Source organism: Lynx canadensis, chromosome A1 (assembly GCF_007474595.2).
Source record: "Lynx canadensis isolate LIC74 chromosome A1, mLynCan4.pri.v2, whole genome shotgun sequence".
Lineage (NCBI taxonomy): Eukaryota > Metazoa > Chordata > Mammalia > Carnivora > Felidae > Lynx > Lynx canadensis.
In genome coordinates this window covers 22,608,744-22,635,606 of record NC_044303.2, presented here as the reverse complement: position 1 = coordinate 22,635,606, position 26,863 = coordinate 22,608,744, and the positions used below count along the sequence as shown (strand labels likewise).

The 26,863-nt window shown below is 35.6% G+C and overlaps 1 protein-coding gene across 5 annotated transcripts in view; it reads left to right on the top strand.

Annotated features, from left to right (window-relative positions):
• Positions 1–26,863, top strand: part of RB1 (RB transcriptional corepressor 1) — a 180,627-nt gene that overhangs the window by 150,228 nt on the left and 3,536 nt on the right. For 3 of the 5 annotated variants that reach the window (XM_030310551.1, XM_030310528.1, XM_030310557.1), the window contains 9 exons: positions 3,029–3,171; positions 5,965–6,110; positions 10,960–11,064; positions 12,017–12,130; positions 12,230–12,393; positions 19,005–19,035; positions 20,852–20,994; positions 21,727–21,776; positions 24,392–25,353. In XM_030310551.1, coding sequence (XP_030166411.1) covers positions 3,029–3,171; positions 5,965–6,110; positions 10,960–11,064; positions 12,017–12,130; positions 12,230–12,393; positions 19,005–19,035; positions 20,852–20,994; positions 21,727–21,776; positions 24,392–24,465 — 970 coding nt within the window. In that variant the 3' untranslated portion in view covers positions 24,466–25,353. Of the gene's footprint in view, positions 1–3,028; positions 3,172–5,964; positions 6,111–10,959; positions 11,065–12,016; positions 12,131–12,229; positions 12,394–19,004; positions 19,036–20,851; positions 20,995–21,726; positions 21,777–22,440; positions 22,625–24,391; positions 25,354–26,863 lie in introns of those variants that run through there. The other 2 variants (XM_030310542.1, XM_030310532.1) reach the window with 2 other exon arrangements.

Sequence of the window (26,863 nt, the reverse complement as noted above, 5' to 3'; positions counted from 1 at the left end):
TTTCTCTATGGAAACTGGAGAGGAGGGAGGAGACAGAAGGTGTTCCAAGAGTCAGAAATGGCATGAGTTCCAAAGTGTAATGCCAAGAAAGTGGGAAACATTTTCAGGGAGTACAGATCAATGCATTTGGGGTAAAGCATAGGATAGGCATAGGGATTAGCGTAGGATATGAAACTAAATCAGTTAATAGGTACACGATGATGATGATGGTGACGATAATGGAAGAAAAAAGCAAATAGCTAATATTTATTGAGGGTTCACTATGGGCTGGACAGTTGGCTAAATACTTGAGATTGTTTTTTTTTTTCCCATTTGGTCTTCATAACATCCCTATAAGGTGATAAATACTGCTATCAGCCTCAGTTCTCTGTAAAATAGGAATTAGAGGAATAAGGTAACTTGCCAAAACTCAACAGAAATCAAACCCAAGCAATCTGACCCTGAAGTGCATGCTCCTAAGCATTCTAGCTCTTCTGCCTTTCATAGAAGTGTACCTAATGTTGTTTCTATTTAGTTTTGTCTAGGAATTGACATTATAGTGCTCTGTGATTAGTTCAGGGACTACTTTCCAGAGATGTCCTTTCCATGCTAACTTGTACCCAAACTATTTCTAGCATATGACGCTTCTGCCTTTACATATAAATTTGTTGGCTAAGTTATGCATTAATGTAAATAATCAAGCATTATCTTTTTCTTTAATTCAGTAAGCAGTTGTCTAAGTGCCAGGAAGTTTTCTAGACTCTGGGAATAAAAGGTGGGTAAGGTGGACTAGGTTCTTCTCTTCATAGTGCTTATATTATGGAGGAAGTAAACTAATATATGATGTGCTTTTAGAGTATACTAGGTTTGGGGTGCCCGGCTGGCTCAGTCAGTAGAGCATGTGACCCTTGATCTCAGGGTCATGAGTTCAAGCCCCGTGTTGGGAGTAGAGATTACTTAAAAAGAAAAAAAAATAGAGTATATTAAGTTTTATAATAGAAATAAGTGATACGAAAGCGAGGAACTGAGAGTGTAGGAATGTTTAGGGAAACTTTTTCTAATAAAGGGATATTGCACCTGACACCTCAAGGATAGATGGATGCTGACCAGGCATGAATCTTCATGATATGCATTCCAGGCAGAGCAAACAGTAAGTGTGGTGGCCCTAGGGCAGATCAAACTTAGCTGGTCTGAGGAACAGAAGGAAATCCCAGTGTGCTTGGGGTAAAGTGAGCAAGAGGAGGTTGGAGGTACAATAAGACAAGTTTGGAGAGGCAAACCATGGGCCATAGGAAGGGGTTTGGATTTTAGAAGGGCAGTGGGAAAGCATTAAAGTTTTAAGTAAGGGTGCAGCTTGCTATAATTTGTATTTTTAAAGAGCCATTTTCTAGCTGCTGTTTGAAGTGCAGATAGGTTTGGAGGAGGGTAAAGAAGAAGTAGGAAGACCAGTTTGGAGATAATTTCCATAGTCCAAGTGAGAGAGGTAGGTGACTTGGTCTAAGATACATCAGTAGAGATAGAAAGAAATGGAAAGATCTACGATGTATTTTAGAGGAAGATTTAATAAGGTTTCGTTTTGCATTGAGTTTGAGGAATTGGGAAGAGGAAGAAATTAAACATAACGCCTATATTTTAGACTTAAGAAACAGGATGTAATGTGGAGCCATTTATTGAAACAGGAAAAACAGAGGGAAGAAATCAAGAGCTCCCCTTTGGCCTTCTTAAGTTTGAGATTCAAGTAGTGATGTCCCGTAGGTAATTGAATATTTGTACCTAGAACTCAAGGGAGATTAACTTCTATCCAAGTTAAATTTGTCTACAATATTATGAATTAGTGAATTGAAGGGAAATACAAGATTGGAAGTAGACTAGACCCTGTTACTTAAAAGATTATTATGGTGATTCCCTTTTCTTAGTGTATTAGTTAACATATGTAGTGTTAACTAATACTATAGTTATATATAATATAACTATATATATTATATAACTATATATATTGTATTATATATAATATAACTATATATATACATATATATATATATATATATATATATATATATATATATAAAATACTATAGTTAACTATAGTTAACTATATGTAGTGGAAGCATCCATAGTAAGGTTTAAATCCTCCTTCTTGCTCAGAATTACTTCTCAGCTACAGGACAAAATTATAAAGTAGCTCTGGATTATCCTATAAAAGGTAACAGAAGAGTGGTAGAATGTCAGAAATTGAGATATAATATTTACTAATATCTTCCTTGATTTATGCCTGACATGTTTAGTATACAGGTATAAATCTTCCTTGATAATGTTATCTGAAGTATTAGATAGAATTCTGTACTGTGTAATTTAGGTGGTATGTGTGTGTGTATAACTTAAGTTTTATCATATATATGAACCATAGTTATCAATGAAACATTTTTTTAAGTTTATTAGCTTAGAGACAGAGAGACAGAGACAGAGACAGAGAGAGAGAGAGAGAGAGAGAGAGAGAATCCCAAGCAGGCTGTGTGCTGTCAGTGCAGAGTTCCATGTGGCATTCGAACCCATGAACTGTGAGATCATGGCCTCAGCTGAAACCAAGAGTTGGATGCTCTAACTGACTGACCTAACCAGGTGCCCTATCAATGCAACATTTTTAAGAGGAGAATCAGAAACATGACAACACTATTTTGGTGTCAATAACTTATTCTTTTAAGCTAGAGTTATTTTATGATCTCAATCTCACTGTAACTATTAAAATTGAGCATATATACAAATGTAGCTGTCTTTTTTTTTCCAGTAAAGCAGTAACTCCCAGAAAAAGCCATTTCTTAAAATAGTTAGAAATTATAACAACCAGCTTAGTTTTCCTCTTAGGCAGTATCTTTTCTAGCTTGTATTTAAATAGCTTGCTGAATGAAGGAATTTGATGTATAATAACAAACTAAATAGATATGTTTAGATGCATGTGTACAGCTGTGTTTGTGTGTGCATGAGAGACAGAGAAAGAGAAAGAGACTCTTAGCGGACTTCAAATGAAGTCTTTTCCTTTGAATATGTCTAGGTATCTTTCTCCAATCAGATCCCCAAAGAAAAAAGGAACTACACGTGTAAATTCTACTGCAAACACAGAGGCACAAGCAACCTCAGCCTTCCAGACTCAGAAGCCATTGAAATCTACCTCCCTTTCACTTTTTTACAAAAAAGGTTAGTAGATGATTACTTTCAAGAACATGACCTCTGAAACCTGGCTGTGACTGGGTTCAAATCATGGCCCTTCTGCTTACTAGGTTTGACTTTGTCACCTATTATCTCTGTGCTTCAGTTGCTTCGTCTGTAAAGTGGAAATGATAATAATAATCTATTTTATAATAATAATCTACCTTATAGGGTTTTTGAGTTAATTAAATGAATTAACACATAAATGCTTCAAACAGGGCTTAGCACATAGTAAGCACTCAAAAAGTGTTGGATGTTGGTATTGTTGCTGCTGCCGCGTTTGTTATGCCTTCAAATTTGTTTCTGGAAATGTTTGCCCGACAGTACCTCTACTGTTCAGGTGTGTATGTAAAGTTAAGACTGTTAAAGTGTGCTGTGGTCTAGTTCAGGCATATTTCCTGGTAATTAGGTTGTAGAGCATTCTCTGTGTGTATATGAGGTGGGGCAGTTGTGTCTGTGCATGTGTATGTATAGCTGACCCTTGAACAATGTAGGGGTTAGGGGCGCTGATCCCCCATGAAGCCAGAAATCTGCATACAGCTTTTGACCCCCCCCGAAACTTTACTCATAGCCTACTGTTGACTAGAAGTCTCACCGACAGCATAAACAATTGACACGTATTTTGTATATGTATTATATACTGTACTCTTACAATAAAGGAAGTTAGAGAAAAGTGTTATTAAGAAAATCAGGGGTGCCTGGGTGGCTCAGTCAGTGAAGCATCCAACTCTTGACTTCGGCTTAGGTCATGATCTCACAGTTTCATGAGTTTGAGCCCCTACCTCAGGCTCTGCGCTGACCCTTCAGAGCCAGCTTGAGATTCTCTCTCTCTCTCTGTGTCTCTCTCTCTCTCTCCCTCTCCTTCTCCCTCTCCGTCTCTCTCTCTCTCTCTCTCTCTCTCTCTCTCTCTGTGTGTCTCCTGTGCTCATGCTCAGTCTCTCTCAAAATAAACTTTAAAAAAATCATAAGGAAAATACATTTATAGTACTGTCCTGTATTTATAAAAAAAAATCCATGTATAAATGGACCCTCACAGTTCAAACCCATGTTGTTTAAGGGTCAGCTCTGTGTGCAAGTGCACACGCACTTGAAGCTCTCTGAAGGAACATGAAAAGCCAGATTCCTCTGCGATAAATACTTTTTCTGATTTTATTCAGGTCAGAAATAGACTGAGTTTTATAGGCATATTGTAACATATCCCTTAAGTTAGAGCAGTGTTAGCGAGTGTGGTCCCCAAAAGCAGAATCCACCTCACCTGAAAATTTGTAGAAAGGAAAATTTTTGTTGAGGCTCCATTTAGAACTATACTCAGTCAGAAACTCTAGAAGGACATGCAAAAAAAAAACAAAACAAAAAAAGAAAAAGAAAAAAGAAAATCCTTATTTTAACAAGCCTTCCAAGGCAAGTCTAATGCATGCTAAAGTGTGACCAAGTAGAGTAGTTACCTTAAAAATTCTGACTACTTTATGAGTCTTTGAAAGGTGTAATTAAAACAAAGGTCATTAATATATAAAGTAGATGGGAAAAAAACCCTCAATTTTGTGTATTCCTTTTCTCCAAACCTGTATCCCAGTAGTATTTTTTATAGACTCTCTAAATAAATCTTATGTTAGTATCCAAGGGCTAGTTTGCCTTCTATGTACATAGCTCTGCACTAAGACTAGGAATTATTAACTCATAAAGAAAATAGTGATGGAGGTAGCTGAGGTTAATGTTAAAATGCTGTTTACTGTTGGTGGGAATGCAAACTGGTGCAGCCACCCTGGAAAACAGTATGGACATTCCTTAAAAAGTTAAAAATAGAATTATCCTATGATCCAGTAATTGCACTATTAAGTATTTACCCAAAGGATACAGAAATGTAATTTGGAAGGGATAACACGCAGTTATCTGATGGTTATAGCAGTATTATCAACAATAACCAAATTATGGAAAGAGCCCAAATGTCCATGGATAAAGAAGAGGTGGTATGTGTGTATGTACGTGTATGTGTGTACACACACATATATACATACATATGTGTATATACACACACGTGCGCATATATATATACACACACAATGGAATATTAACCATCCAAAACAATGAAATCTTGGGGTGCCTGAGTGACCCAGTTGGTTAAGTGTTCGACTCTTGATTTCAGCTCATGATCTTATGGTTCATGGGTTCAAGCCCCACATTGGGCTCCATGCTGAGCATGGAGACTGCTTGGGATTCTCTCCCTCACTCCCTCCTCTCTCTCTCTCCCTCTCCCTCTCCTCTGCCCTCCCCTGCCTGCATGCTCTCTCCCCCCTCTCTCTCTCAAAACAAAAAAGAAGGATGAAATCTTGGCATTTGCAACAATGTGGATGGAGCTAGAGAGTATTATGCTAAGTGAAATAAGTTGGTCAGAGGACAGGTACCATGATTTCACTCATTTGTAGAATTTAAAAAACAAAACAAATGCACATAGAGGAAAAAAAGAGGCAAACCAAGAAACAAACTCTTAACTATAGACAACAAGCTGTTGGTTACCAAAGGGCAGGTAGGGAGTGGCTTAAAGAGGTGATGGGTATTAAGGAGGGCACTTGTGATGAGCACTGGGTGTTGCATGTAAGTAATGAATCAGTGAATTCTACACCTGGAACTAATATTACATGTTAACTAACTGGAATTTAAATAAAAACTTGAAAAAAAGGTGCTGTTTAACAGTGTTATGGTTATAACAATTTAATGTTCTGAAAAATCCACTTGTAATTGAAAATGAATAATAAACATGATTAATTCCCCTTATGTCTCCAGTGTACCGACTGGCCTATCTTCGACTAAATACCCTGTGTGCACGCCTTCTGTCTGACCACCCCGAACTGGAACACATCATCTGGACCCTTTTTCAGCACACACTGCAAAATGAGTATGAACTCATGAGAGACAGGCATTTGGATCAGGTAATAATGTAGTTCACTTCTCTTCTCCTACTTATTTGGTAACTGTATACTGATTTCTTAAAAGATTAGATTCAAATGAGAAGCCAAATCAATTTTGCAGACTTAATATATGTGCACTTGTTAGCTACCTTTTGTAATTTTGCTGTACTTCTTAGAGCTTTAGAGCTTGAGAGTATTTTAGTAACTTGCTTAATGACCTAAAAGATCTTGTTTACACAAATCATTGAAGAAACCGTTTATTGTGGACTTTTTCTGTCTTGTGGTAAACTAGATTTCATGTTAGTATGGAAAAAGCATGAAATTTAAGAACAATTTGATCTGGGGGCACCTGGGTGGCTCTGTCGGGTAAGCGTCTAACTTCGGCTCAGGTCATGATCTCGCTGTTCTTGAGTTCAAGCCCCGCATCCGGGTCTGTGCTGACGGCTCAGAGCCTGGAGCCTGCTTCAGATTCTGTGTCTCCCTCTCTCTGCCCGTCACCTGCTTGCACTCTGTCTCTCTCTCTGTCTCTCAAAAATAAATGAACATTAAAAAACTTATTAAAAATACCCAAGTTTATCTAAAACAGTGCCTACTGTTTGAATGAATGAACAAACTAATGACTAAAAGATTTAATTTACAGAGAACCATCTCTCACATCTTCATTTTTCTTCTCTGTACCGAATAATAAGAATATATATATATATATTTTTAGTAACAACTTACTGAGATGTAATTCACATACCATACAAATTAAAGTATACACCCCAGTGGTTTTTAGTATATTCATGGAGTTGTGCAAGCATCGTCACAAACACTTTTAAAACAGTTTTTTATCATGCCAGAAAGAAACACCATACCCTTAAGTACTTACCCCCTGTTCCCCCACTCCCTCCATCCCCAGGCAATACTAGTCTTTCTATCTCTGTAGATTTGCCTATTCTGGACATTTTTAATAATTGCAGTCATATAATATGTTGTCTTTTGTATCTGGCTTCTTTTATTTAGTATAGTGTTTTCATTGCTTATCTGTGTTATAGCTTGTATAAGTACTTCATTCCTTTTTATTGCTGAATAATATTTCATTGTATGGATATACCACATCATATATATCTGTTCATCATTTAGTGTACATTTACTTTCTATTTTTTGGCTACCATGATTAATGTTACTGTGAACATGTATGTACAAGTTTTGTGTGGATATATGTTTCCAGTTTTCTGGATGTATACCTGACAGGGTGTCAGGTCATATAATAACTGTGTTTAACCTTTGAAGCCTGGCCAGATTATTTTCCAACTTACCCACACCATTTTACATTCCTACCAGCGGTGTATGAGGTTCTAGTTTCTCCACATCCTCACCAACTTCTTATTTGCTTTTTTAATTATACTCATCCTAGTGGGTATAGAGTGATATCTCTTTATGGTTTTGGTTTTCATTTCCCTAATTGCTAATGATACTGATTGAACATTAAACACACTTTCCATGTGCTTATTGGCCATTTGTTTATCTTCTTTAGAGAAATATCTATTCAGATCATTTACATAATTTTTAATTGGGTGTCTATTTATTATTGATTTATAAGGGTTCTTCATGTTGTCTACATAAAAGTCCCTTATTTCATATGATTTGCAAGTGTTTTTTCCAGTTCTGAGTTGTCTTTTTCACTTTTTTGATGGTGTCCTTTGAGGCACACAAGTTTTAAATTTTGATCATATTCCACTGGGTGTTGTATGGAAACCAATTTGACAATAAATTATACTTAATATAAAAAAATTTTGGGGGCGTCTGGGTGGCGCAGTCGGTTAAGCGTCCGACTTCAGCCAGGTCACGATCTCGCGGTCTGTGAGTTCGAGCCCCGCGTCAGGCTCTGGGCTGATGGCTCGGAGCCTGGAGCCTGTTTCCGATTCTGTGTCTCCTTCTCTCTCTGCCCCTCCCCCGTTCATGCTCTGTCTCTCTCTGTACCAAAAATGAATAAACGTTGAAAAAAAAAAATTTTTGATCGTGTTCAGTTTATCTGTTTTTTTCTTTTGATGCTAGTGCTTTTGGTGTCATATCTAAAAAACCATTGCCAAATCAGAGACCACCAAGGTTTATCCTTATTTTTCTCCATTTTTCTCAGAGCCTGGGAAAAATGAGTATGAACAATTTAATGTTCTGAAAAATCCACTTGTAATTGAAAATGAATAATAAACATGATTAATTCCCCTTCTAGCTCTTACGTTTTGTTTTTTTTTTTTTTTTTGAGTTAATTTTTCTGTATGGTGTGAGATAGGAGTGTAACTTCGTTCTTTTGTGTGTGAATACTGCTTGTTCCAGCACCATTTCTTGAAAAGTCTTTTCTTTCCCTCTTGACAGTTGTCAAAAATCAACTAACTATATATATGTAAAAGTTCATTTCTGGTCTCTTAATTGTACTGCATTGATCTGTAGGGAAGCATGATACCCCAGTTTTACTCTTCTTTTTCAAGATTTGTTGTGCTGTTCTGAAGCTTGCATTTCTGTATGAATTTTAGGATCACCTTGTCAATTTGTACAAAGAAGGCAACTGGAATTTTGATAGGGATTGTACTGAGTCATAAATCAGTTTGAGCAGCTCTGTCATCTTAACAATATTAAGTATTCCAGTCCATGAACATATGATGTCTTTCCATTTATTTAGATGTTCTTTAATTTTTTCATTAATGTTTTTAAGTTTTCAGAGTGCAGTCTTGCATTTGTTATATTCAATTTAGACCTAAGTAGTTTATTCCTTTTAACACTATTGTAACTGAAGTTGTCTCTTTAATTTCTTATTTGGATTGTTCATTGCTAGTGTATGGAAATACAATTAATTTTCATATATTAATCATATTATCTTACAGTTTTGCTGAAGTAATTTATCAGTTGTAATGGTTTTTAGTGGATTCCTTACTATTTTCAATATATAAGCTCATATATCTTCAAATAGAGGTAGTTTTACTTCTTCCTTTGCAATCTAGATGACTGTTATTTCATTTACTTGTCAAATTGCTTTGGCATAGAACCTCCAATACAGTACTGAATGAAAGTGGTGAAAGGGGACATCCTTGTCTTATTCCTGACCTCAGGGGAAAGCATTCAGTCTTCCACCATTAAATGTATTGTTAGCTATGGAGTTTTTGTATATGCCCTTTATCAGGTAGTGGAAGTCCCCATCTATTCTTAGTTTATTGAGTGTTTTTATCACAAAAGGGTATTGAATGCTTTTTTCAAATGCTTTTTTCTGTATCTATTGAGATGATCATTGGGTTTTTTCCTTTTTATTGTATTGTGGTGTCTTATATTAATTAATTCTTCAGTATGTTAAACCAGCCTTGCATTTCTGGAATGAATCCTACTTGGTCACATAGCACATTAGATATGCTGCTGATTCAGCTTGTTTTTGTTAAGGATTTTTACATCTGTAATCATAAGAGATAATGGTAATTCTCCTCTGATGTCTGTTTTTGAGTACTACTGACCTCACAGAATTAATTGGAAAGTGTTCCCTCCTCTTCTAATTTCAGAAGAGTTTGTGAAGAATTGGTATTGATTTTTTTTTTTTTTTAATGTTTGGTAGAACTCACCAGTGAAGCCATCTAGGCCTGGGCTTTTGTTTGTGGATAGTTTTTTATTATTAATTAAAGCTCATATTTTCTATTTCTTCTTTAGTCAGTTTTGGTAGTTTGTGTCTTTTCTTAAATTTTTCCAGTCCATCTTAGATAGTTGTTTTGTTGGTATGCAATTGTTCATAATGTTCCCTTAAAATCCTTTTATTTCTGTAAGGTCAGTAGTAATGTTCCCAATAAGAATATTTTTAGTAAAAGGTACACTAGTGTATAAGGGTATAACCTACAAATATGTATATTTTACAAGAGAATAAATATTTGGATATACAAATTCTAGGATGTTGGATTTTTAAAAGTAGGCACTCATTGCCTTATGGTTCTGCTTTTCTACAATATAGAAAGACAGTAGTGCTAAGCGTTTCTAAAGAGATTAGGTATCTTGAATCAAGAAGATTTTTGCAGAGAGAAACCTTAGGAAAAGAACTGAAGTAGGAAAAAAATGTGAATTAGCAAAGAAGTTATTGGATGGCATTCTGAATGGGGAGACCAGAATTGGGGCTGGTAGGTTGCTGAACAAGGGATGGTGAATAGATATTCCCGGCGATAGTATATATAAACAAGAATGTTGCAGAGATATGAATACTTAAATTTGGCAATAAAATTCATGCAAATGAATAAAGTTTGATTTTTAAGTTCATAGAGAATAATTTCTAATCTAATTTTTATATTAAATTTTTTTATTGAAATATAATATGCATATAGAAACATTCATGTATCGTAGGGATACATCTTAATGCAGATTCATCAGCTGAACTCACCTGCATAACCTGCCTCCAAATCAGGAACATTATCTACAATACAAAGACTCTCTCCTGCCCCTTGCTAGAAAGTCCCCTTACCACTATCACCAAATGTATTCAGTATTATTTTATCTGATAGTTTGAACCTTTTACACAACTGGCTTTTTTTCTTTTTAAGTGCTAGTTACACAGTTAACTCATTCGAGTTTCAGCTTTTCTGGGAAAAATGTAAGTAACGGGTGAAGGTTAGAGTTATTTACAAACCAGATGATCAATTCTAATAATTGAGATTTGGCTATTTGCATTTTGTCCCTTAAACACAATTTGGGCTAAACACTTCACATCAACTTTCAAACTGGGCTCAGGATTAGAAAAAAGTAATCCTATAGGAACTTAAGCTTCCGTTTTTTTTTTGAAGCTAAAAGAAAGATAACAGAGTACTCTGTAGAACACAACTATGTAACAAAATTCTGATATTTTTATATTACATTGATTTACTAGATTATGATGTGTTCCATGTATGGCATTTGCAAAGTGAAGAATATAGACCTTAAATTCAAAATCATTGTAACAGCATACAAGGATCTTCCTCATGCTGTTCAGGAGGTAAGTAACCTTCCATGGTAAGATTTTAGATATATCCATATCCATAATATAGATAACTTAAGTCATTAATTAGACCATATATTCTGACCTTATTATATAAATTCACCTGTCAATTTTTTTACTTTTATATTATTAATTATTTGTAACTAAAATGGAATTGGAAAGTTAAGACATTTTAATATCCAAATTTATATTTTATTTTTTTTTTTAATTTTTTTTTTTCAACGTTTATTTATTTTTGGGACAGAGAGAGACAGAGCATGAATGGGGGAGGGGCAGAGAGAGAGGGAGACACAGAATCGGAAACAGGCTCCAGGCTCTGAGCCATCAGCCCAGAGCCCGACGCGGGGCTCGAACTCACGCACCGCAAGATCGTGACCTGGCTGAAGTCGGACGCTTAACCGACTGCGCCACCCAGGCGCCCCCCAAATTTATATTTTAAAGTTAATAAGGAATACTGTATCCCTCCAACAAAGAGGAATATTTGTAATAAACTTTACATGTATATATACATAAAAAATATCTGTGATGTTTCAGGGCGCCTGGGTGGCTCAGTCAATTAAGTGTCCAGCTCTTGGTTTCGGCTCAGGTCATGATCTCATAGTTCATGAGTTCAAGCCCCACATTGGGCTCTGTGCTGACAGGGCAGAACCTGCTCAGGATTCTCTCTTTTCCTCCCTCCCTCCCCAACTCTTTTTCTTTTTCTTTCTCTTTCTCTCTTTCTCTTTCTTTCTATCTCAAAGTAAATAAACAAACTTTAAAAAAAATGCATCACATTTCACTTCTGGTAGAGCAGCTATAATCTAAACCTAAGAAGGCTTTTTCAGGTGATTTTTTACTACATAGTATGTGATTCTTACTGTTGAAACATATTATGAATTATTTATAAAGAAAATCTAAAGAGATAAATTTCTAAATTCATTTAACAGTTGTTTTTATTCTTCTTCCTCAGACATTCAAACGAGTTTTGATCAGAGAAGAGGAGTATGATTCCATTATAGTATTCTATAACTCAGTCTTCATGCAGAGACTTAAAACAAATATTTTGCAGTATGCTTCTACCAGGGTATGTCGGAAGTATCCTTTGACTGGGAAACTCTATTTATAAAACAATGGATCTCATTCAAACATTAAAAAAATAATCTACTTTTTGTTTTTGCCTTAGCCCCCAACTTTGTCACCAATACCTCACATTCCTCGAAGTCCTTACAAGTTTTCTAGTTCACCTTTACGAATTCCTGGGGGAAACATCTATATATCACCCCTGAAGAATCCATATAAAATTTCAGAAGGTGTGCCAACACCAACAAAAATGACTCCAAGATCGAGGTTTGTGTTTTCTCTTTAGGGAAGGGGCAAAGAATAAGAGGAGATTGTTTTGACCCAAGCACAAAAATATAAAGCTTTCTTCATTTAAAATGAATGACAATTTATATTAAGTGACATGGCAAGAATTTGGTAGAAAAGATAAATAATGTTTACTTAAATGGTTTTGCAAATTTAGTCATCAACCTTTCTGGTTGCTGGGATCTATTTTTTGTGAACAGAGAACAACTTTTGTAATAAGTTTAAAATCACTTTCATATTTTTGCAAGTAGACAATCTGCTAAGCAAAGTGGATTACTTTCAGTTAAGAATTTTTATTCTGTAGATTTATTGAATGTCCTATAAGCTCAGTGAACTTGTTCGTCTTGCTTTGTTGTTAAAATGTAGATGACTGATTAAATGTAGATGACTGTAAATTAAGTCTTTAGAAGTCCATTCTTAATTCTGCCTGCAGTTTCCTTACATTACTTGGGGCAGGTGTCAGGGCTTCTATGGAAGGGTGCTGTCTATCAGGGAGATGATGAGTATGAAGCTGTTTTAAATTCCTAGATGAAAGGTTCTGTGCAACTACAAATCATTATATCATCTTCTACATCCAACCACAAGTGCTTTCTGGCTTTGAAGTGCTTCCATTGACTTATTATATGTTATCATGGGCAGTTTGAAACTGACTTAATTTGTAGAGTGGTAGGCAGATTAGGAAGTATAGTTAATGTAGTCTCATCTCCCCAAATTGTCAGCTCATATAGTTGTACTTAATGGGCAAGAAAAACAGGGAGAAACTCTTAACCCTTGAGAAAACATTTGTGTGGGGTGTTTAATTACGTAAGTAATGCACACTCATGGTAAAAATCTCAAACTCTACAGGAAGAGATAAAGTAGAAAATAATTGGCAAATGATATAAATGCTCTCATGCACTTTGTAGCATATTTTATTTGATGTTCTTATAGTATCTGTGTACTGATACCTACAAATTGTGTTGTAAGTTCCTAACATGCTGCACTGTGCATGTTTAATTTACAGTCCCACACTGCCACATGAAAATGTATACTTAGGTAATGAGAATTGATCCATATTATACTTATGATGATGGCTGTTTGCTGAGTTTAGTAAAATCATTTCTGGGTTGAGGTTCGTTAGCAAAAAATTCACATTCTTAAAGTTTTAGATAAATCATTTGTCAGGCATTAAGAGAGCATCTTTTAAAAAATTTTTTTTTATATTTATTTATTTTTGAGAGACAGAGACACAGCATGAGCAGGGGAGGGGCAGAGAGAGAGGCAGACACAGAATCAAAAGTAGGCTCCAGGCTCTGAGCTGTCAGCACAGACCCCGATGCGGGGCTTGAACTCATGAATAGCGAGATCATGACCTGAGCCAAAGTCGGATGCCCAACCGACTGAGCCACCCCAGGCACCCTAAGAGAGCATCTTAATACTCTACTTATCCAGCATATTTAGGTATTCTGCTTAATCAAATATATATAGAATGATGGCCACTTATCAAGGAACTGTAGGACAATAAAATCTATTAGTCCCATGTGCATATGATTAGTCTCATGTGCATATTATTATATCCTTGTTATGTCAGGCTAATGCTGTTCTTCAGCTTTATTATTAAAAACAAGTTATATGGTTCACTCATGGCAACCACAAAACCCCAAACCTATGATATATACACAAAAAATAGAAAGAAAGCCAAATATAACACTATTCAGTCACAAAGCAAGAGAAGAAGGAACAGAGAAGAACTACAAAACAACCATTAAACAAGGAACAAAATAGCAATAAATACATACCTATCAATAATAACTTTAAATGTAAATAGCCTGAATGCTTCAATCAAAAGAGAGAGGGTGGTGGAATGGATAAAAATACAAGACCCTTCTGTATGCTGGCTATAAGAGACTCACCTTAGACATAAAGACACATACAAATTGAAAGTAAAGGGATGGAAAAACATTCACCATGTAAATGGAAACAAAAAAAAAAAAGGCAAAAAATCAGCAGTACTTATACGAGACAAAATAGACTTCAAAACAAAGACTGTAATTAGAGACAAAGAAGGGCATTACAGAATGATAAAGCAGTCCAACAAGAGGATGTAACAGTTGTAAATATCTGTGTACCCAACACATGTATTAGAGCACTTAAATACATAAAGCACATACTAATGAACATAAAGGGAGAAATTGATGGTAGTACAGTAATAGTAAGGGACTTTAACACTCCTCTTCATATCAGTGAATAGATCATTCAGGCAGAAAATCAATAAGGAGACAGTGTCTTTGACACTTTGGAACAGGTGGACATAATATTCAATCCAAAAACAAAAAAAAATATTACTGTCAAGTGCACATAGAACATTCTCCAGGATACATCACATGTGAGACACAAAACAAGCTTCAATAAATTTAAGAGAATTGAAATCATACCATGCATCTTTTATGATCACAGCAGTATGAAACTAGAAATAAATCACAAGAAAAAAACTGGAAAAAACACAAACACGTGGAGACTAAACAACATGATACTAAATAACCAATGGGCCAACAAAACAATCAAAGAAGAAACAGATTCATGGAGAGAAATGAAAATGAAAACACAATAGTCTAAGAATCTTTGGGATGCAGTGAAAGAGTTCTAAGAGGAAAATATATAGCAATACAGGCCCACTTCAAGAAGCCAGAAAAGCTCAAATAAACAATAAACCTTACACCTAAATGAATTAGAAAAAGACGAACAACAAAGCCCAAGGTGAGTAGAAGAAAGGAAATAATAAAGATCACAACAGAAATAAATGATGTAGAGACTAAAAAGAAGAAAGTTAACAAAACCAAGAGCTGGTTCTTTGAGAAGATAAACAAAATTGATTATCCCTTAGCTAGACTCATCAAGAAAAAGAGACAAAGGACCCAAGTAAATAAAATCAGAAAGGAAAGGGAAGTAACAGCTGACACCACAGAATTATGAAGGAATCTAAGAGACTACTACAAAAAATTGTATACCAACAAATTGGATGACCTTGCAGAAATAGATAAATTCATGGAAACATACCATTTTCCAAAACTGAATCAGGAACAAATAGAAAATCTGGACAGACTGATTACTAGTAATGAAATTGGATCAGTAATCAAAAAACTACCAAAAAATAAACGTCCGGTCCAGATGCGTTAATAGATTAATTCTACCAGACATTTAAAGAAGAATTAATACCTATTCTCCTCAAACTATTCCAAAAAAATGGAAATGGCAGGAAAGGTTCCAAATGCATTCTACAAGGCCAGAATTATCCTGATCTGATAACCAAAACCAGACAAAGTCCCCACAAAGAAAGAAAACTACAGGCCAGTATCCCTGATGAACATAGATACAAAAATCCTTGACAACATATTAACAAATCACATTCAACAACATATCAAAAATATCATTAACCACAAGCAAGTAGGATTTATTCCAGGGGTGCAAGGGTGGTTTGATATTTACAAATCAATCAACATTGTGCAGTGCATCAACAAAACAAAGGATAAAAATCATATGATAATCTCAGTAGACCCAGAAAAAGCATTGACAAAATTCAACATCACTCATGATAAAAAACTTTCAACAAAGTGGTGTTAGAGGGAACATACCTCCACATAATAAGGCCATATATGAAAAACCCACAGATAACATGATACATACCACATGATAACATCATAGTGAGAAACTGAGCTTTTTCTCTAAGATCAGGAGTAATACAAAGGATTTTCACTCTCATCACTTTTACTTAACATAGTACTAGAAGCTTCACCCATAGCAATCAGGGAAGAAAAAAAATGAAAGGCATCCATAGTGGTCAAGAAGAAGTTAAACTGTCACTGTTTGCAGATGACATGATACTGTACATAGAAAATCCTGAAGACTCCACGAAAAAACTAGTAGAATAAGTGAATTCAGTAAAGTTGTAGGATATAAAATTAACATACAGAAATCTGTTGCATTTCTATACACTAATACTGAAGTAGCAGAAAGGGAAATTAAGAAAACAACACTATTTACAGTTGGACCAAAAAAGAATAAAATACCTAGGAATAAACTTAACCAAAGAGGTGAAAGATGTGTATCTGAAAACTATAAAACATGAAAGAAATGGAGGATGACACAAACAAATGCAAATATATTCCATGCTCATGGCTTAGAAGAATTAATATTGTTAAAATGACCATACTGCCCAAAGCAATCTACAGATTCAATGCAATCCCTATCCGTATATCAATAGCATTTTTCACAGTCTAGAACATATAATACAAAGTTTGTATGAAACCACAAAAGACCCCTGAATAACCAAAGCAACCTTGAAAAAGAACAGGGGCACCTGGGTGGCTCAGTAGGTTGAGTGTCTGTCTTTGGCTCAGATCATGATCTTGTGGTTTGTGAGTTCGAGCCACACATCAGGCACACTGCTGCCAGACTGTCAGCGTAGAGCCCTCTTCGGATTCTCTGTCTTCCTCTCTCTGCCCCTCCCCCACTTGCACTCTCCCCAAAAATAAATATTAAAAAAAAAAAGAATAAAACTGGAAATGTCACAATCCCAGATTTCAAGAAAGGTTTCAATGTCATAATTACGACAAAGTTGTAGTAATCAAAACAGCATGGTGCTAGCACAAAAATAAACACATTGATCAATGGAACAAAATAACCCAGAAATAAATCAACGATTATATGGTCAATCTATGACAGAGAAGGAAAGAACATACAGTGGGGAAAAGACCAACTCTTCAATACATGGTGCTGGGAACACTGGACAGCTACGTGTAAAAGAATGAAAGTGGACCACTTTTTAATACCTTACACAAAAGTAACCTCAAAATGGATTAAGACCAAAATGATGTGAGACCTGAAACCATAAAACTCTTAGAAGAGATCATAGACAGTAATTTCTCTTACATCAGCTGTAGCAACATTTTTTTTCTCAATATGTCTTCAAAACCAGGGAAACAAAAGCAAAAATAAACAAGTGGAACTATATCAAAATAAAAAGCTTCTGAACAGCAAAGGAAACCATCGATAAAATGAAAAGGCAAGCTAATGAATGGGAGAAAATATTTGAAACCATGTATCTGAAAAAGAGTTAATACTCAAAATTTATAAAGAGCTCATACAACTCAATAGCAAATAAACAATTGAATTAAAAAAGTGAGCAGAGACTCTGAATATACATTTTTCCAAAGAAGATGTATAGATGGCCAACAGATACACAAAAAGATACTCAAAATCACTAATCATCAGGGGAATGCAAATCAACCATAGTGAGATAGCACACTTGTAAAATGACTAGAATCAAAAAGACAAGAAATAACAAGTGTTGGTGAGGATATGGAGAAAAAGGAACCTTCGTACACTGTTGCTGGGGATGTAAAACTGGTACAGCCAATGACGGAAAACAGTGTGGAGGCTTTTTCAAAAACTTAAAAATAGAAATACCATATGATTCCACTATTGGGTACTTATCCAAGAAAATTAAAACACTTATTCTAAAAGATATGTTCTCCTGTATGTTTACTGCAGCATTATTTACAATATCTAAGATATGGAAGCAACCTAAGTGTCCATTCATGTATGAATGGATAAAGAGGATGTGGTATATATGTACAAGGGAATATTATGCAGCAGTTAAAAAGTACAAGATGATGCCATTTGAGACAACATGGATGGACCTAGAAGATACTCTGCTAAGTGAAATAAGTCAGAGAAAAACAAATACCACATGATTTCACTCATAAGTGAAATCTAAAAAAAAGAAAGAAAAGAATAAACAAAAATCAGAATCAGACCTATAAATACAGAGAACAAACTGGCGGTTGCCAGAGGGGAGGGAGTTATGGGATGGGCAAAATGAGTGAAGGGGAGTGGGAGATACAGGCTTCCTGTTACAGAATAAGTAAATCGTGGGAATAAAAGGTACAGCATGTGTAGTGACACTAGTGATGATAGTCTGTGATACTGTAATAGCAATACATAGTGACAAACAGTAGCTAAGCTTGTAGTGAGTATAGCATAATGTATAAACTTGTTGAATCACTGTGTTATACACCTGAAACTAGTGTACCCATAATGTGTCAACTATACTCAGACAAAAACAAAAGAACATAAATTATATGGTTCAAACAAGGACAGACTAATAGAGATTTCTGATTCTAAGATATATGACAGACTTTATATCAGTAGAAATCTTAATTCGAATACTGATTATTTAATACTATAAGTTTTTGCCAAATGTTAGGCAAATTTTTAATGAGAAAATGTGAAAGAAATTTTAATTGTTATCTTACGCACTGATTTATGAGAATTAAATATGGGTAAATTAAAATTTTCCTTTATCTTCTTTAAATGTGGACAGTGGCAGAATATAGTCTTTCAGTCATGTAGTTCTTTAAAAATCTAAGAGACCAGTTCAGTGTATGATTAGAGTAGCATTGTTTAGAATAAGCCACTGATGACTATAATTTTGTTGTGGTTCTGGGGTAGAGCAAACTTTTGATTTGGTATTTCTAATAGCTTAGAATGATGTATGTTCATCTCTGCACAGTTATATATGATTTTCATTACTAATTTGTATTTTATCTTGACAGAATCTTAGTATCAATTGGTGAATCATTTGGGGTGAGTATTTTCTTTCTGTAAAATACAGGAGCATGCATTGTAACTATAAAAGAAATTGCAGATTTCTGTTAACTTGAATTAACAAATGCTATTATTCAAACACCTCATCAATGCATATTGCATAGAATTTAGAAAGAAAGAAAGAAAAATAGATTTATTTTCAAATCACATTTAATTTCAAATTATACTCCTAATTGGTGAATTTCAAAGTGGTTTTTTAAACATCCTTTGAAATTATATAATACATTACATAGATTTTTCTAAGCCATCAGTTCCTTGTCACTTGAGCCTCTACATGGAGCCACTCATTACAACATGGCATCCTGCTTCCCTCGGAGCAAGAAGAAAGAGAGAGGTATAGAGCAAAATGGAAGTCACAGTCTTTTTGTGACTAATATTGAAAGTGATATTCCATCACTTTTGTCATGTTTTTGTCAGAAGCAAGGTAACACTAGGTCCAATCCACACACTCAGAGAAGGGAGTATTACACAAGCGTGTAGAAACTAGGAGGTGGGGATTCATGAGTGCCATTCTAGAGTCTGCCTACCCACTGCCTCAAATGAAATAACTAGAGAAGGATGGTGGCTTGTATAATAAAAGACTGAGTGTTAAAACATACGTTGCAAGTAGTAAATGCTGTGGTATTGAGCTCAAGTTAGGGTATAGCTATCAGGCTTCACAAAAGAGATGTGGGACCACATAGGAAGAGTTGGATCTGGATCCGAATAGAGTAGGGGGTCCTCAAACTTTTCTGCTTGCTGTAACCTCTAAAAGAATTGAGAAAATGTTACAGGTACTTCTATACTTTAAAGCTGATAGCTAAAAATCTTATCATAAATTTGATATGTACACAGGATGTGCTCTAAATATATTTTCCATCTAAACTTGTTTTTGCATTTAGTTTTTAGAAAATTACCTCATTTAATTTTTGGAAAGTAAAGCTTAATTAACAGAGCTAATCCTCACTGTCAGATCAGTCAGACTTAATATTTCTATCAACAGTCTGACTTCATTTTTTAGTTCAGATGAACACGTTCATACACATCCCTGAGGTAATCGCCTGCTCCAGTTCTAAATTAGACATATAAGAAATAGAATTTTTCCGTGTGTTTGTCCCTTGGATGAAATAAGTTATTGTGTCCCCTTCGGTACTTATTACCAGAGCTTTCTTTACTTTGCTGTGACAGGATTCTCCCTCAAGAGATGTATATCGCAAATTATCTCCAGTAATAATGAATGGGCTCAAAGTCTTTTGATATTTGAATTTTTATTTAAAAACTTAATGAATTCACATTTCAATAAATATTGTTATCAGTAATGGTTTAAAATATATAAACTATATGACTTGTCTACATAATACCCACAAAGCAAATCCAGAATTATTATTGAAAAGATATTTCACTTCTTATTAGACTCTTGTGATAGTCTCTTTGGTCCTGTTATGCCCTCAAACAAACAAAACCCATAAGGTTCCAGAAAGCCATTCTAACTTTACACACTTCTGAGAAGTAGCCTTGGTTTTGTGTGTGGATGGGTTCCCAAAATGAGGAACCAGGATTTTCAGAGTAAGTCAGACTTGTTGGAGGAAGGCGAGAAGCCTCATGGGGAGAGACAGGAGGGTATTTAATTGGGGCAGGGTAAGTGTAGTTACACTGATTATAAGATTTTTCATATCTCATTTGGTGCAGTAAAGCAGACAATGAAAATGCAGGTATTACCCCAGCTGATTTTTGACACCCTTCAGACTACAGTTAAATCTTGACTGCAAGATTCTGGCATTTAATGATTTAAAATAAAGAATTCTGTAATTTGTAGACTTCTGAGAAGTTCCAGAAAATAAATCAGATGGTGTGTAACAGTGACCGTGTGCTCAAAAGAAGTGCTGAAGGAGGCAACCCTCCTAAACCGCTGAAAAAACTACGCTTTGATATTGAAGGATCAGATGAAGCAGACGGAAGGTAGGAACAGGTTTGAAATGGTCCTGTGGAGAAGCCCGAGTGCAGCTGTGCTCCTGACTTCCACCAGGCCCTTTTATGCCAATTTCATTTGGAAGTTGTGAACATTGCTCAAAATCGGTAGGAATGTATCCCAAAGTTAAAAGCACCATATAAATCATGTACTGCCTACTGAAAGTCATTGAAAATATCGGCTACAAAGCATAAGAGACTGTTAAAAACTGAGAACAAACTGAGGGTTGATGGGGGGTGGGAGGGAGGGGAGGGTGGGTGATGGGTATTGAAGAGGGCACCTTTTGGGATGAGCACTGGGTGTTGTATGGAAACCAATTTGTCAATAAATTTCATATATAAAAAAAAATAAATAAATAAATAAATAAAAAAATAAAAGTAAAAAAAAAAAAAAGAAAATATCGGCTACTAGCAATCTGATGTTTTTTCATGTTTTTTTATAAAGCTATTAATAAAAATTCGTTATGATTAACATTAGACTTTTTAAGTGCTTACTCTTGAAAAATATTTACTGTGTTTTGTAAGACTCACTGACAAAATACAAAAAGGTTCTAAATTTGTGATGGTTATATTTTAGATGTTTTTTGTTTATAAACTGTTGAAATTAAAAGTCACTCACTAAGAGTGTGAAGTAAGTCGTTGAAATCACCATAGTTATTAAAAATTTGAGTTTTCTGTTTATCTGTATACATGTGAAATGTTTTGTCTTTTTTAAATCTGCAGTAAACATCTCCCAGGGGAATCCAAATTTCAACAGAAACTGGCAGAAATGAGTAAGTACTTATCATTTCACCTTATGTAAGTATGAAACATTGTTTATCTTGCAAAAGGCCTTTTCTTGTTTTAAAGGAATAAATACATATAATTCCCTAACTTAGCACACTTGCTTATACACTGAAGATGCAATTCAATCAAGTATGTACTCTTTACCCACAGACATTTGTGGATTAGATGTATGATGCAAAGTGAAGGTCATCTTTACTCTTTCTAAAATCTTTAGTGTAGAAATACTAAGAAGTGAAACCACATCTTCAACATGAATGGCTAGAAATACTTCAGGAGAGCGAAACTATAATGAGGAACTCTAAAGAGTGTTGGATATAAGGAAAGGTTTTTTTAAATAAAATTAGCATATATAAACATCATCCTCCTTATTTGAAGAATAATTTTTTATCCTATTATGGAACTTCTCTAATTTGCAAGTTTTAAAAATTTACTGTCAAACAAGTTTTCCATTGCTGGAAATCAGAATTTTGATAAAGAGCACCAAATCATTTTCCAGATTACACAGAGTGACATAAATCGGGAATGTTAAGACAAATGGGATTCTATCCTCAGCCACTCTAAGACTATAAAAGATTAACCTAAGTATAATAAATGGAAACTACGTTAAGAAAAAGACAAACATGTACTGACTGCTACTGGGTTGTCCTACAGAGATAACTGTGGTAGTTTAAGTGTGACACTTCCTGGTAATCTGCCAGATCCATTGACAGGAAATATAGCTGGTATGGGGAAAGAAGACACATACTTCAGAGATAAGTATTAAAATTATTGGGGCATCTGGGTGGCTCAGTCAGTTAAGCATCCGACTCTTGATTTCTGCTCCGGTCTTAATCTTGCGGTTGGTGAGTTTGAGCCTTGTATCAGGCTCTGCACTGACAGCATGGAGCCAGCTTGGGATTCTGTGTCTCCTTTCTCTGCCCTTCCCCTGTTCAGATGCACAAGTTTGTTCTCTCTCTCTCTCTCTCTCTCTCTCTCTCTCTCTCTCTCATTCTTTCTCTCTCCCTCCCCCCTCCCTCTCTCTCTCTCAAAAATAAACAAACAAACATAAAAAAAAAACCCTATTATTCCTAGGTCATAGGACATATCAGTAAGAACAATACCAATTGAAATGTGACTTTTAAAAAAAAAGGCTTTCTCTAAACATGTGTCTGTCAATACGAAGTATTTAAACTATAAAGTATTTAAAAGAATGTTTTTTGGGGCGCTAGGGTGACTCGGTTGAGCATCCATCCAACTCTTGACTTTAGCTCAGGTCGTGATCCCAGAGTCGTTGGATCAAGCCCCACGTAGGTACAGAGCCTGCTTAAGATTCTCTCTCCATCTGCCCCTTTCCCCTGCTCACATGCACTCTCTGTCTCTCTCTAAAATTAAAAAAAAAAATAAAAAAAACAAAAAGAATGCTTTTGATTTTTTAAAACCTTATCTATGTGTTATTTCAAAGAGTACAATTAAAACTAAATATACCAAGAGTTTAAATTTTTTGGTTATAAATAAATCTTTTTTGTATTTTACATCAACTGACACACACCTATTTTAACTTTTAAGTAGTTGTGGCATTTCCCCTCATTATGTGAAAATAGACATGAAGTTTATGACCAAAATGAAGCTTTGAAAACATTTGGAGGCATTTGGAAGCTCACAAATACGCATTTTAAAAGGAGCAGAAAGCTGTAAAAACACGCATATTTTCTTAGAGAAGAGTTCAGTTGCTGTTGTCAGTACATTTTCCAGTGGCACACTCAGCTGTGATGGTGAATTCTCAGTGCCAGGCTAGAATTCAGGACCTTTCTGAGGCTGGAAAATTGGGGAGAAGCAGCAGGAATGTTAACCCCTAAGGCTAAGGAATTCTTCAGTTTTCCTCAAAGACTTGAATTGCATTCAAAGAAGACCATCAGACAGTGCTAGATTGCCGAGAGGGGGAAGACTGAGAATTCGTATTTTCTTTCTTTTCCAAATGCGAATTTGTTTCCTCTTTATGAAGAGCTTCTGCCCACCACAAAAATCAAGTTAAGAATTTTTAAATAACTTAAAAGAAGTTTTCTGGTTTTGGCTGTGTTGTAACTAATACCGTACTTTTAAAATGTTCATGTCCAAATTAAATGAGCTGCCAGCTGACGTCTTTGCGAGGTATCTGCAAGCACAAGGGAATTACTTGCTTGGTGACGAATACCACTCACTCCAACAGATCATTCTCAGCCAGGCCGGCATTCGGCTGGGCCACAGGGCCAAACCCAGCCTCAGCATCTCTGGAGCGGTGGTCTGCAGAGCTGGGCACGCCTGCAAGTATGCGAGACCACCTCTTGGTACATAGAGAAAATACTAGAATCTGTTTTTATCTCCTCTGTTTTTGATATTTGGGCTGTGTGTGTTTTATAACTTATCTACAAACATAGATGGTATACACACACACCATACATATTTTGGTGGTACATACTTGGGAAAAAAATGTACTGATAGAAATTATATGATAAAATTTTGGAAACCACTGCTTTGCCAGGCCCTGAACTCCATCGATTTGGCACAAGCCTAACGTTTATGGCAGCCCTTTGTCAACGCATCCAGCACCATCAGTGCTGTTAACATTTCTGCATCCTTTTTCCAGCATCTACCCGAACACGAATGCAGAAGCAAAAAATGAACGATAGCATGGATACCTCAAACAGGGAAGAAAAATGAGGATCCCATGACCTCACTGGGCACCGTATACACCTGTGGCCTCATTGTCTCTCACAGAGCAGACTGTGTGACTCTCCCAGGTTCTGTTTACGGCCACATTGGATATGATCTTCAGCTCTTTTTACGGATATTGGATCTCGAGTGTGCAGATGGGCTTGCCTGTGCGTGCAGGGGATTCCTAAGCCACTTGCAACGTCGTAGTCAGTAGAATATACATTGTTATTGCACAAGATTGAAAATCTTGTGTAAATACTGCCATTTAGAAAGTTGTAGCAGATGTTTTCATTTCCAAAATATAATTGCTGTGCTCTACAAATGGCAAGGATGCCCTGGGAGGGGCATCCCAGCAACCCAGGCCTATTTGAGTACTTTGTCTTTTCTTGTGGCATATATGTGATGTTTGCTATTATTTTATTAATTTATATTTATATATTTTTTAATTTAACATGAACGCCCTTAGAATATGTGTCCTGTCTTCCAAATGCAATTTGGCTGACTACTTCCCCCTCACCCAAGTGATCCTGAACTCTTCTGCTAAAACAGATATTAGAAACTAGAAAAGCAAAATTACTAATTTTTACACATTAGATTTTAGTTTACTAATGGAATTTGATGTACTGTGTGCTTGTTTTATAAATTTTAGTTTTAAAATACAAGCAGAAAGCAGAGTATAAACAAATGATGTTGTCATACTACTGATACAGATTTCATACCTCAGGACTTGTAAGAATTTATTGATCCTTTTCTCCATCCAACTCCTGCTTTAAAGTGAGGGTTATTAATAGTACTCTTGGTTTTTATAAACCATTCAGAACCCCAAATTCAGGAAGTACCCATCTAGTACTTGGAAAATAAAGTGTTCAGCTAGAGCTTTGCCATAGAGGGCCCTAAGACAGGATATCCCAAGTGCACTTTCTAATGTTTCTGGGTCCGAAGAATCAAGACCTAAAATAATTTTACTCCACAGACTGTTAACTATAGGAGCCTTAATTTTTCTTTCTTAGAGGTTTGTTTAATTGCATCTCAGCAATTATTCTGCCCTCCTAAACTTGGGAAGGGGTGTGTTTTCTCGGGAATTGTACATGTCTTCCATGTATCTTTTGAGCTGGCAATTGTCTATTTATCTTTTTTTTTTTTTTAAGTCAGTATGGTCTAACACTGGCATATTCAAAGCCACATCATTTCTACTCCAAAATTGCAAGTAATCAAAGGCCTTTGGGTTAGGCATTCATGTTTCTATCTGATTTTGTGCAAAAGCTTCAACTTAAAACAGCTACATTAGAAAAAGAGGCGCTCCCCCCCCCCAGCACCTAAAGGTGTATTTAAACTATCTTGTGTGATTAACTTATTTAGAGATGGTATAATTTAAATTAGGTGATATTTAAGGTAGCATCAGCTAGCTTTTAGGAAAAATCACTTTGTCTACCCAGAATTCTTTTTAAAAAGAATTCTGGTCTTATTTGTTAGAAAATGACATTTTATTTTGTGCTCGGTTAAGTTTCAAACTTGTTATCTTGATAACAAAGGCACTAGAAAGCTTTCTCCCATTTCCTCATTAGTTTCTGCATGAACATCATACAAATCAGTTAGCTTTTAGGTCAAGGGCTACCATATTTCTGGGTCTTTAGCTAATAAAGGTTTACGTTAGAGTTAGTGCCAGAGTTTTAGGAACTTCAGAGATCATATATTGAGATTACTTACATAAGGCTTCAGGTATTGCTTTATTGCTTTTTTGTATTGGTTAAAACTGTACATTTAAAATTGCTTTGTTACTATTTTCTACAATTAATAGTTTATTTTAAAATAAATTAGTTGTTAAGAGTCTTCATGGTCTGATGTGTTCTTTGTATCAAGTGCACTAATGTTCTCTTCTCTATCTGGCTTCTCTCCTAGTGCCTTGTCCATTGTTAACCTTCCATTGGCTTCCTATGCTGATGATTCCCAAATTTATTTATCCAGCGTGACCTCTTTGTGGAGGTCAAAGCCCTCAGGCAGTGGGACTCCCCGAATTCTCAAAACATAAACCAAAATTAAATCAAGATACCTTGTTTCTACCTCGGTCTTTCCCCATTTTACTAACCACTTACTTGGTCAAGTCAAAATCTTAAGAGTCATTTATCAACTTTTGTTGAGACCATGGTTTTAAACTTCTAACTGGTCTCCTTGTTCCCTTTCTATCCTTTATAAAGAGCAAAATTGATCCCTTTAAAATAGAAATTCATTTACATTGTTATTCAAGTATTGACAGTCCTTGTCACAGCCTGTGGCATGGCCCCATTCACTTGCTCTTCCTCCTCCTCTGCTACTTTCTCCTGCTCCTTGTGCTTCAGCCACACTGACCTTTTCTCTCCTAATATCAACCCTGGCTTTTCTATTTGCTGTTCCTTCTGCCTGGAGT